We start from the raw sequence: 12,682 nt of genomic DNA, 5'->3' as shown, positions 1-12,682 counted from the left end.
GCAGTTATTAAGATGCACTTGTAGAATTACAGAATGCTTGCGGTTGAAGGGGACCTCTGCAGGTCACCTAATCTGACTTCCCTGCTCAAGCAGGGCCACTTAGTTTCAATTGCCCAGGATCCTGTCCTGATGGTTTTTGAATAACCCCAAGAATGGAAACTCCCTAACCTCCCTGGGCAACCTGTGCCAGGGCTCCATAACCCTCACAGTAAATAGTATTCAGACAGAGCCTCCTGTGTTTGAGATTGTGCCCATTGCCTCTGGTCCTGTTACTGGGCACCACTCAGAAAAGCCTGGTTCTGTCCTCTTTGCACTCTCCCTTCAGGTATCTGTCCACATTCATGAGATCTTTCCTGAGCCTTCTCATCTCCGGCTGAGCAGTCTCAGCTCTCTCAGCTTTTCCTCACAGGACTCTACTTCCTTCATTATCTCATTTGCAGCCCTTTGCTGGACTTTCTCCAGTATATCCATGTGTCTCTTGCATCGGGGAGCCTAGAACTGGACCCAGCACTCTAGATGTGGCCTCATCAGTGCTGAGTAGAGGGGAAGGATCACCTCCCTCCATCTTCTGGCAACACTCCTTCTAAGGCAGCCCAGGATGCTGTTGTCATTTTTTGTAACTTGGGCACATTTCTGGCTCATGTTCAACTTGGTGTCCACCAGGACCACCACAAGGCCTTTTCCTCAAAGCTGCTTTCCAGTTGGTCAGACGCAGCACATACTGGTGCATGGGGTTGTCCCTCCCCACATCTCCTTGTTGAACTTCATGTGGTTCCTGTCACCCCATTTATCCAGTCAGTCAAGGTCCCTCTGGATGGCAGCACAACCCTCTGATACAGTAGCCACTCCTCCCAGTTTTGTGTCACCTGTAAACTGGCTTAAGATCATCCAGATCATTAATGAAGATGTGGAAGAGGATTTGACCCAGTATTGACCCCTGGGTACAATGGTAGTTACCAGCCTCCTAGTAGACTTTGTGCCACTGATGAGCACTCTCTGAGACCAGCTGTTCAGACAGTTTTCAGCCCACCTCATTGCCTACTCAACCAATGCATACTCTATCAGCTTCTCTATGAGGATCTTACAAGAGACAGTGTCAAAGGCCTTCCTGAAGCCTAGTTCGACAAAATCCCTTGCTCTCCTTCGTCTACCAGGCCAGTCGTTTCATCTTGGAAGTTTCTCAAGTAGGTCATCCATGCTTTCCCCTTTGTGAATCGATGCTGACTACTTTGGATGACTTGCTTGTCCTTCATGTGCCAGGAAATGGTTTCCAGGATTAGCTGCTGTATCACCTGCAATGTCCTTTGCTTATGATCTGGATGAAAGGTTGCATATCCTTATAGAACTTCATACTTCTTTCCTGGACCAATCAAATTTGCATGCAGGACTCCAAAAGAGGTCAAAACAATGATAATTTAATCAGTGACACATAGTATCCCACTCCTGGATGCCTGTATCTGGGCACATGCTAGAAACAGCACCAAAAAGAGGCCCCTAAAATATAACCTTGTATTTTATACTTTGAAAAAATCATGTGAAATGTTGCCCAAGACTGAATTTTGCATTTCCAATCAAAACCACCACATGCACCGTTTCTGCAGTGAACTGTCTTCCAGTAGCAAGAAAAAAGGACTTCCGAAAAATAAATTATTGCTATGTTTTCATGCATTGCTGTGATGCACTGTATCTATTATATGGTGAGCATGCTTCAACACTTATAGAAATGCCTTCTGGAGTAAAAAGCTTGTTCCCACCTCTTATGTTTCTGCACAGTAGTGTTTAATTCTAATGATGCTTTGTTTATGAAAGCTATGGCAAAACTATAAGTTAGACATTTTTAAAATTTATACACACGAACTGGCTCAACTGAATTTAATACCAAACCAGCCTATGCCTCCTCCAGAAAGAAAAAAAAAAAAAAAAACAAAACCAAAAACCAAACAATAAAACAACTCAAACTTTTCATTAGGTTAAAACAAACAAACGAACCCCTCAGAAAGGCTTGGGTAACATTTCCTGTACTAAAACAGGTACAGTTCTATCCATGTGTTCAAGAAGTAGGAGAACTAAACTAGGAATTACACATTCACCGGAAAGGTAGACTCCTGAAATTACAAACACCAAAAGTGGTTTTAAGCGTCATTCTTCAAGTCTTGTTGATGGGTACAAACTCTAGTACCGATCCTTTTCATCATGACCTTGACACCTTCCCCTCACGCCCCAGCATTCTTTTTATACTTTAGTGTTACCATAGTAATTTCCATGGTCAATTCAAATGCTTCCTACCTTTTTACTCCAAACTGCTTTTTTGTTTGTACAGCATACACAGAAATGATAGTGGTCTTTAAAAGACCAGCAACATAAACTGCATGACAGGCAGCTACCAACATTTTAAGCACCTTTGCTTCAAAATTTCATATGCAGACTTTTTCTTATTAACAGAGGTGTCACTAATAACATGTGCTTTTTGCACTCCATAAACAGATGCCTCAATGTCTTCAACACAGTGACACACACACAATAAATTTTCAAGAAAGCTCCTGTGTAATATATTTACAGCACTAGTAGCACTAAATACTTTGAATTAGATTTCTCATAGGGTTAAAATACCAATAAAACAAAATGCAAAGTCAAGCTGATGCAGCTTTTCATTCTTTGAAATATCCTCATATTTTCTACCTTCAACAAAAGACAACCTGTAACGGTGTCTTCCTCATATTTTCACTAAATCACAGAAATGATGGTGGAAAATGACTTCTGATGGTCATTCGATCCAGCCTCAATTCAAAGTGAAGCTACTGCTCATATTAGGTAAGGACAGCTGTGCCTTCATCTAGCAAAGTCTTGAAAACCTCCAGGGACAGAGGTCCTATAGCTTCTCTGGGCTACCTGTACTTGCCGCATTAACCTACCAGTGGACAAGTTTTTCCTCATGTTCAACCTTAACCTTCTTAGCAACAATTTCTGGGCATTAACCTTTGTTGTAATAGCTGCAACTGTTAAAGACAGCTTGGTTTTGTAGTTTTTTAAGTCTTCAAGTAGTTGTAGACTCATATCAGCCTCTTAGCCTTCTCTTCACCAGACCAGACAAACCCAGTTCCTTCAACCTCTTCTCACCCATCATGTGCTGTAGGGTCCTGACTATCTTGATAATCCTTTGCTGGAATCTTTCCTTTGGCATCCCTTAAATTGTGAAGTACCACCTGGATACAGGAGCTCAGGCGTGGGCCCAATAATGCCACAAAGAAGGAAGTATCTTTCCTTGATCTGTGAAATATAGTACAATACAAAACTAACAAGTATCAGAAATTCTAGATAAGTTGGTGTTTCCAAATCAAAGGCAAAGAATCGCTCTTTCTTCAACTTCAGTCTATATATGAAATAGTATAATGAAATTTATTGACATACGGATTTGAAATACTTTTATTCAAAGACTTGAGCTCAACACTGCTTTTTAAAGTGATTTTAAAAATGCAAGTCTAGATAAAAAAAACTGAAAGAAACCGAACTAGGTAAACTACTTAAGGAAATAAGCAGAACAAGAGTAAGGTCTCAACTGTAAGAAAATGCCTTGCATCCTGAAAATATGTCAGGAAAAAGACTTGTAGGCCCTTTGTCGGAAAAAACCCCAAACAAACAAAAAAAAACCACAAACAGTTATATTGCCGCTCTCACTGCTAGAAGTAGTTCAAGAACTATATTCAAAACACTTATTTCTTGGCTACAATTTTGCCCTTTGTCATATCCAAAACATTTTGCAGAGACTGTCTTCACAGTTTGCTTCCAGAAGAACCAGTTGGAGATCTAAAGGAAACCTGAACCTTTTCTTATCAGTTCATCTATTCAGCTTCACAGTGGCTGGCACGCATACAAGCTTGCCCTGCATGTAACAGCCTAATAAATGAAGTCTAGCATATTAGAAGGTTGTGGAAGTAATGGTAATCACTTTCTTTGTGAGGACATTTATATCAAAATGAATTACGGATAACTGAATCTAATATACAATAATTAAATCTTGAAAACAAGTTCAAAGAGACATGCACTGTGAGCACATGGCACTGCCCTTTGAATTGCTTTAAAAACACTCTGCATGTTACAAGAGAGCAATCTGACATTAAGAAAAGGCACACAAATAATGTATATTGGTTTTTACTAAGTAGTAAGGAATCAATCACCATTCTCTTCCTGAGAAATAGTGTTTGCACTTACAGATATTTTATGTTAGAACAGCTAACTAAAAGCAAGACATGCAGGCCATGCAGAGAAAAATGAAAGAAAAAGAAAGTGCACAGAATTTGAAGACAGCAGCAGAAGAAACAGTCAGTAAAATCTAACTATGGTGTGAGCTGTAACAAATTCAGAAATAAGCAACATGCTTCTTACACTTTTCTATACCAAAAGTTCTTAATACAGCAACTAAAAGCTATATTTGAAAATAAGTTTATTTACACTGCTATTTTTATTAGACCTCAATGAGTAAACTAGCTTCTGAAAGCAACAAGTACTCTTCCACATGAAACCTCTAAATTGAACTGCACAAAACAGTATCTATTATATCTAAAAATATTCAAGTTTTGCATTTTCTTATATCTATTTTGAATTTTTTGTATCTTTGATACGAAAACATAGTGAACTGTAGTAGCATCTGTCATTATGTAAAACAGTCAACATCAATCCAGTAGATCCTGCAGCCACTTGAACAGTGACAAAGTGTGAATATACTTCATTAATATGGTTGAATTACAACACTACAGAGATTGATGACACACAGTATTGCAAGACCATGAATACTAATACTTAAATTCAATAGAATTCAGCCTAAATTAAATTTGTTGGCTGTCAGGCATCGTTACACAGCATTCATTTTTTTTTTCCCCATTATCAAACCACTGCAGAGATACACAAATGCACAAAAATCACCAGAGATGTCTGTGTCTACACATCACATGTACTGAGTAGCCTTATGTGAGGTAATGCTATACTAGGTAAAAGTTTGTCTTGCAAGCTAGTGGCTTCATCATATACCACAAATGCTCATGACAGTACCAATTGATAAACACAGATTAGCCTAGAGAAGTATCAGTTGTTCAAAGCTTAATTGCTTGTTACTGTGATAAGGCAGATACCATTAACATAAGACAGTGTATTTTTTTATTTGTGAATGAATTGTTCAGATTAGGGAAAAGTCTTTCTTTTAAAAGGTATCCATAGTAAAGTCCTCACAAGTTAAAGAAACTGAAACATTGTATGAAAAACTTTAAATGCTTTTTAAAAATTAAAACATTGTATCAAAAAGGGTTTAAATTAAACCTCGGCACTCTACATGAATGTGAAATTAAGGGAAGGAAGTGTCATCAGCTCCTTGGCATGTAGAATGTCCTGTTCTCCCACTCCTCTGCCTGATAGAAAGGCTGGAGATGGAAAGTTGTACAGAGATAACCTTCAAGACCAAAACAGTCTTGCAGATGGCAAAACTTTGAGGTAAAAAAGTGTTCCTAAGGATTAATCTTACCATTCCATCCTAGCTCTACACTTTAACACAATTTACAAATACAGCCTTCTCCTGGATAAGTTATCTAATATCTGTTTTATGCAAGTACTACCATCAGGGCTCCTCACCAATGTGGTTAAGGAATGTTGTTTCGGAAAAAAAGCACAACAAATTTAAAAAAAATAAGAAAAAGAAAATATTCAAAAAAACCACAAAGAACCTGGATAGGGGAGATGTCAAAAAAGAAAAGAAAAGAAAACAAAACATATATATATATAGACAGAAAGAGTACACAATATGGAAACACTTGTGAAAAACAAGCTCAGATTCTTATCTAGAGCTAAAGGGCTTGCTCCCAACCCAAACCAAAAAAAATCAACAATAATCCACAACCAAACACACACACACAAAAAAACCCCACTAAACCCAGAAAGTGTTCATGATCTGCTAAGTTAATGACCTGCCAGCTTGAATTCTAACTATATGAATATAACACAAGTGGAACAAAAACCCCAAAACCACTCTAAAATGTCTTAGTATACTCCCAAGCCTTTTTTTCTAGACCCAGGTGGCAAATGCAAACCACCAATAGCTATCCTTCAATTTTTCAGTGAATCTATTATTATTATTGGCTTCTCTTTTCCTCCTGATGAGTCCCTTTCTCTTTTGTCAACTATTTCTGCCTTTCAGCAATGCATTCATGGCCCAAAAAGTTTGAATTTTACTGTCATGGAGTGAGGAAAGCAATACTCCACTAAAGGCAGAGATGTGTCCGAGCATCAGTGGTTAAGACGAGGCTCAGAATAAGGCTAGAATACATAGAGAACTTATTTAAAAGATACAAGGTCATTCCAGCAAAAATAAACTAGCTCAAAATTTCTTTTGGTATAACCTGCCAAAACCATAACGTGGCTATACACAAGCTGAATATTATGGAAAGCACCTCTTACATTTTGTTGAAGGGATAGGAAAAAGAAACTAGTCAGGGCATTATAAGATTTAAATGGAAATTTTTTGTGAAGTCTGTAGCAAGACCTCAGATTTACCTTGTAAATCAAACTAGCCATTAAGGCTTAAGATACTGTTTGTTAAAACTACCAACAAAAGTCATTGACCTTATTCTGCTGCTGAATTTGAGTTCCTAAGGACGTAGCACAAACAGAATCCCCAAAAAAACATTACTGCACATAAGAATATGATCTCAAGCAAAAATATACCGGACATGGAATCATGGAATACACAGTGATCATATTCAGTTACCATGCTCTTTTTCACACAGTGTGAAAGAAGCACTATGTGCACACTTGAGTTCCATATTCAACTTCGAAAAGACATATTGTTTTACCCTACAACAGGAAATGGCAAGAGTAACAGCCTTTTCTTTACACTGTAGCAGTTCTGCACTACTGTTTTAAAATCCTGACTGTGAAAAACGTATACCTTTTTAATATAATTTTGCACACTTCAATCATAAGCTTTCGCCCCTTTTATAACAAATTGTTTGCTAAATCTAGACTAGTAAAAACAAGACTGACATGTTCTTACTTTACCTCCTTTGTATGCTTTTATGATTAATAATTAATTTTTGTTAAAGAAATTCACATTCTTAAAAAAATATCCAAACAGAAATAGCAATGGTTTAATAGTTACTCCAGACCTACTATTTTTCTAATATTTATTATCACAACTGAATAGCCATAGGAACTACTAGAGGTTAGGAATTTACGCACTAAGTTAAATCAAATTGAATTTGACATGTTAGACCTTGCTTTAAAAATTCTACAAAATATAAACCAGAAAGATTCTTACAAAGTAAACACAGAAAACATTGACAAATAAAAAAAAAAACCTGTCTGCTTAGAATTTGCCTAACTGTTCTTTCTTACCTTCTGTGCTTAATCCAGGACTTGAAGTGAATTTTGCTACATCGACAATCTTTACAGCAAACTGTTGCCCCGTTTCCCTGTTGATACATCGCCGCACAACGCTGAAAGGACCCCTGAAACACACATACACAGAAAATAGCAATAAACAACCCATTCTATTTTATGCACTGAGTAAAATTCCACTATTTCTAAACAAAGTTTAGAACACAACATTCTAGTAGTTACACAGAAGCTTATACTTCTCACCTTTGCTGCCCATTAAATGTAAAATAGAAAATTTTCCCTACTGATTAGTGTAAAGAACATCAAATGAGTTCCTTATTTTCCTGTATTAAAGACATAGGATCTTACCCTGCCATTCTAGAAAAGCTATATACTCCTAGAAATCTTGCATAATGTGCTAACATTATCATCAAAATCTAAGCGGACTTTATTTTGATGCATAACGCAAATGGGGTTGGGAGGAAAGAGGTGAGAAACACATTCTTGTTTTCAGTTTTAGGCTGGAGTTTAGAAATTACTCCTTGAAACAACTGAAGGGATATTCCTTCAAAACAATATAAGAGTCACAGAATTGTTAAGTCATGCTGTTTGGTTTTGTTTGCTTGATTTACACAAACGAGGTTTATTTTGACCTTATTTGATATCACTCGATACCAACAACCTCCATTACAATACTTAAAAACACTTATAATTTTCTCTCATCTATATCATTTAAAGAACCCCCACAAAAGTTACAGTTAAAAAGTTATATTAAAACTAAGTCAGACAAACATTACTATTGCACTCAACCAATAAAAAAGTAGTTATTCTCAAAATAGAAATTACATCTGCCAAAATCCAAGTTAGAACAATGGCAAGCTTTTAAAAAGCATCACCATCAATATGCATTTTTGGAAGCTTCTTTTCATAGATTTTAAGTTCTTGGTGCCTTGACTTACAATATGGAATCTTTCATCCAAGTGGCCAAGGAGAGACATAGGGAGGAATCATAAATCAAAAAGAAGTACACAAACTGCAGCTCCAAGAGGGATCAACCTTAAGGTCACCTCAACCTTTCTGTCTCCTAAACCACCACTTACTTTTTCTATCCATTATGTATTAACATCTTAGAACCCTGTGACTTGAGTGATTTGCTCCCTGCATATTAAGTCGGGGACAAAAAAATTCAGCATTTTATTCCGTTCTGGAACAGAGAGGGTATAAGAGACATCTGTACAGTCCGAACTTTTATGGCCATATTGAAACTTAGCTACTGCTTTAACAGAGCCTTCTCAACTTAGAATGAGGAATGCCAAAGACTCTTAAGTAAATCCAAGGAGCTGTAGAGCACAGAAGACAAGAATTTGATGATACCCACAATGAACTCATTCTCCTAAACAATAACACCAACCTAGAGTTTCAGCTAAACATCAAAATATTTTAAAACGCAACCTGAAGATTTAGCTGTTTACGCATCTCAGATTTCCAACTTTTTCAAAACTATCTCTCTTGTATTCAAGCCACAGACAGTTATGACAATACATTGGATGAATATATGCCGTGACAACAGCTGCACAATAAAGACTTGAATTTTTGATTTTTTAGGTAATTTTAAAACATTCATGAGAGGTGCCCTCATCAATTAAGCAGACACTATAGCTTCCATGTGCCAAGTAACAGAAAATAAATTTTAAGTAAGTTATGGTTGCAGCTAGCTTTTTGACTTTTTCCTCATAGCTGCAATGAGACACAGCAATTTCACAAATAAAGTTAAGATAGCCCACAGTGATATTTTCTAATTTGAGTCAGGAAACAGAAATCCATGCTTCTTAACACAGTAATTTCAAACTTTATCTGGAAGTAACAAAAGTCTTTCGGGCCACCCTCAGTCTCAGCACCAGAATCATACTCTTCCCAGTCAGAAGGACTACAACATCTAGTCTCTCAAATGAGACGAGGAGCTATTCAACAGTTGTGTCTGCCACTGTGAGAACATATATCGCATCCTCACTAGATGACAACTTCTATAGCTCATTTTACAAAATTTGCAGCTCAAATTATACAGATTTAAAATAAAGAGGTGATACAGACAGGAGACGGAACAACTGTAACTCCAGATACAGATCATCAAAACCATTATAGATAGACCAGGCTACTTATTTATTTATTAAAACAGAGGAACTGAGTTAAGTTGCATACTAAGACTCAATCTTGTAACAGTGAAACTAAAATTATGATGTAATGTGTTTTGTACTTCATTTCCCTCTGTGCTACCCTTAACAGACATACTGGCTGAGGTACTCAAATCTTTGGCTTCAGCTTTCAAAATCTTTTATTGCAGTTAGCATGCATACAACAGATGACACTAGCTCAAAGTAGGAGAATCATTCAAATAGTAAGCAGTAAGGACAGATGATTTCTCAGCACTGGCAGAAGCAGCACATTCTAACACTCGCAATACTTTGAGTCCCACCTGCAACATATATCAAAAAGCAAAATCTATTTTCTTAAACTGAAGCTGGGATGCATACTGATTTTTGCTGTCTACTGCAGATGTAAATCGAATTAATATCGTACGTTACTAAGGAGGTTATTGATTACCTGTAGGCCATAAGAAAAGTGGATGGGAATGTTGAAGAGGTGCCTCATAACCAGGTCTTTTCATGCTTCCAAACTTTTGAGTAAGCAGGACAGGTCCTGATGTAACCCTAACCTCAGTGAAACTATTTTCTGGTGATCAGCTTTACTGTCTAACACAGAACAGCTAATTTTATATCACCTAGACACAGACTTGAAGAAAATAAATTATTAATTACTCTCCCCTTCAGGAGTACAAGACTTAAAGTAGAACAAAATCCTAAAAATTTGAGACCAAAGCCTTTTATCATGAGAATGAGAACTGTTTGTGATTAAAATACACCTTGTTGATTCCTTACAAGCAGAAATACTTGCAACCAGTACTTACAACCTGCTCCCTTCACATGCTCTCAATGAACTGAACTGACATGTGGGAATGGAGCTCCTACTCACAGATACTAAAAAGACACCTTCTGAACCCCTATGCTTCAAAGTCCCCAAACTTGATCTTTTAAGTCATTTATGTATCAGATCACCAAGAATTTGCTCAACATCTCTCCCAAGTGATTCACAGTTTTTCGAGGAACAAAAACCAATGCAGTTTGGCTCTCAAATTCAGTTTCATTAATATAAGTTAAAAAAAAAAACAAACAAACAACACAAACTGAACACTTTCCCACTAAAACCAACGATACTGAAAAACACCTCTTTCAATGAACAGAGCTCTACTTTAAAAATGTGGTTCCATCTAGAAGTAAAAGGCCTTAGATTCCTTTTCCTTATTTAACATAACTTAGTAAGAACTTGAAACATGCAATATAGGTCTTAAAGTTACCTTTATTCAACATTTTAAATGGAAGATCAATGTTTTCTAAAAGGGATTAGGTCAGTTTTTTGCATTAAGATACTATAAATGTATACAGATAAAATCACATGAGCAAATACTCATATACACAGATATTTTGGTTGTTTTTCATTTAAAGGCTATGCATTTGCTTACTTAAGCAGCAGACAACACAACTTTGTGCTAATGTGGTTAATACTTACAAAACACCTGTATCCAAATTGATGAAAATTGTTAGGAAAAAAGAAAATTACGACCACATTTTAAAGAGATAGATCTCTTTCCCTCTTTACTCATTTATGCCATTTATAACATATACTAGTCCTTTAATTTTCCCTTTCCCTCTTTTGAAAATTACGTATTTCCAGGATGAATTAAACCTGCAGTTAGTCACTATATCAGCTCATTTGCACACAGATCTGCAGCTTAAAACAGCAATCAAACCTCTCTATGAACTGGCACACTGGATCAGAGGGTATTCATATTTAAAAAGCCATCAATAGCGATGTTGGGTAGACATTTTTTGTTTTACTCTCAAAGGAAAATTTTAAATACTGCATTATCATGAGTGTGGCACAGAAGAACACTTGGGTTGAAGATCTGATACTTCTTTAGAAAATCAGGTATTCCAGTACAAGTCACAAAACTGAGTTCCCAAGCAGCGGCGCTTCTATCATAGGTATACAACAGTTCACATCTTCAAAACCAAGTCTATGTTTTAACTCAGCTTTAGAATAAAACACAGAAACAACAAAGCACAAGACAGCAGTTCCCTGGATCTCAGCCCAATATGAATACATACTTTCTAATATTAATTGAACACAATCAAGAATACAGAGTACAAAGCTGTGGTTCTAAGGTAGGGGAAAAAAATAACAACAAAAACAACACAACAACAACAAAAAACACCACCCACCCAACTCATAAGTCTTCCCTCGAAACACTTAAACACCTTTGAAAGTACTCAATCATAGTGCTTACACAATATGAGTACAATGTAGATTTTATTTTCTACAATTTTGTAATGAAATAACTGGAGAAAGGCTACTGAGTAAGGTGGTAGTGTTGGAAACAGGTCATTTAAAAACAGTGAAACTAAAGTCAAGAAAATATTTTGAAATGATGGGCATTTTTAAAAGCATTTAAAGAATTTCACAGAATCACAGAATGTTAGGGATTGGAAGGGACCTCAAAGATCACCTAGTCCAATCCCCCTGCCGGAGCAGGAACACCTAGATGAGGTTATATGGGAAGGTGTCCAGGCGGGTTTTGAATGTCTCCAGAGTAGGAGACTCCACAACCCCCCTGGGCAGCCTATTCCAGTGCTCTGTTACCCTTACTGAGAAGAAGTTTCTTCTCAAATTTAAGTGGAACCTCTTGTGTTCCAGTTTGAACCCATTACCCCTTGTCCTACCGTTGGTTGTCACAGAGAAGAGCCTGGCTCCATCCTCATGACACTCACCCTTTTTATTTATAAAATACCTGCTAAGTGATAAAACATAACTCATACTATATTATTGTTACAGCTTAAAAATATTCAACTACTGTCCATTTTAAAGGCTCAACCAAGCTTTTATACATAGGAATAAACACTTCAGCGAAAACACTTGTCAAAAAAAAAAAAAAAAAAAAGAGTAATTTAAACTACTGTTATTCAACATAGAAATACCTGGCGGGGGGTGAGAGTTGGGAAACATGCTAAATAAAGCATAGTCATACCAATACAGAGCACTATAAGAGCTAATTAGACACCCAGAATGACCTTATCACTCAGCTCCGTCTTTCTCCTGTCACAAAGAACTCCAGTCCAAAGCAGGTACTGCTAGTGTGGAGCAGAAACCCAATCATGGTCCTCCTTCCAACTTACTGCCCTTCCAGCAGTGCTCCCCTTATTGCATATTA

The 12,682-nt window shown here is 36.9% G+C and overlaps 1 protein-coding gene across 11 annotated transcripts in view; it reads right to left on the bottom strand.

Moving 5' to 3' along the window:
* CASK (calcium/calmodulin dependent serine protein kinase) overlaps positions 1-12,682 on the bottom strand; it is a 209,651-nt gene that overhangs the window by 150,013 nt on the left and 46,956 nt on the right. For all 11 annotated transcript variants that reach the window (XM_065860249.2, XM_065860258.2, XM_065860270.2 and 8 more), the window contains exon 2: positions 7,378-7,490. In XM_065860249.2, coding sequence (XP_065716321.1) covers positions 7,378-7,490 — 113 coding nt within the window. The remainder of the gene's footprint in view (positions 1-7,377; positions 7,491-12,682) is intronic.

This window comes from Patagioenas fasciata, chromosome 1 (genome assembly GCF_037038585.1).
Source record: "Patagioenas fasciata isolate bPatFas1 chromosome 1, bPatFas1.hap1, whole genome shotgun sequence".
NCBI lineage: Eukaryota > Metazoa > Chordata > Aves > Columbiformes > Columbidae > Patagioenas > Patagioenas fasciata.
This window is presented reverse-complemented; position numbering and strand designations above follow the sequence as displayed.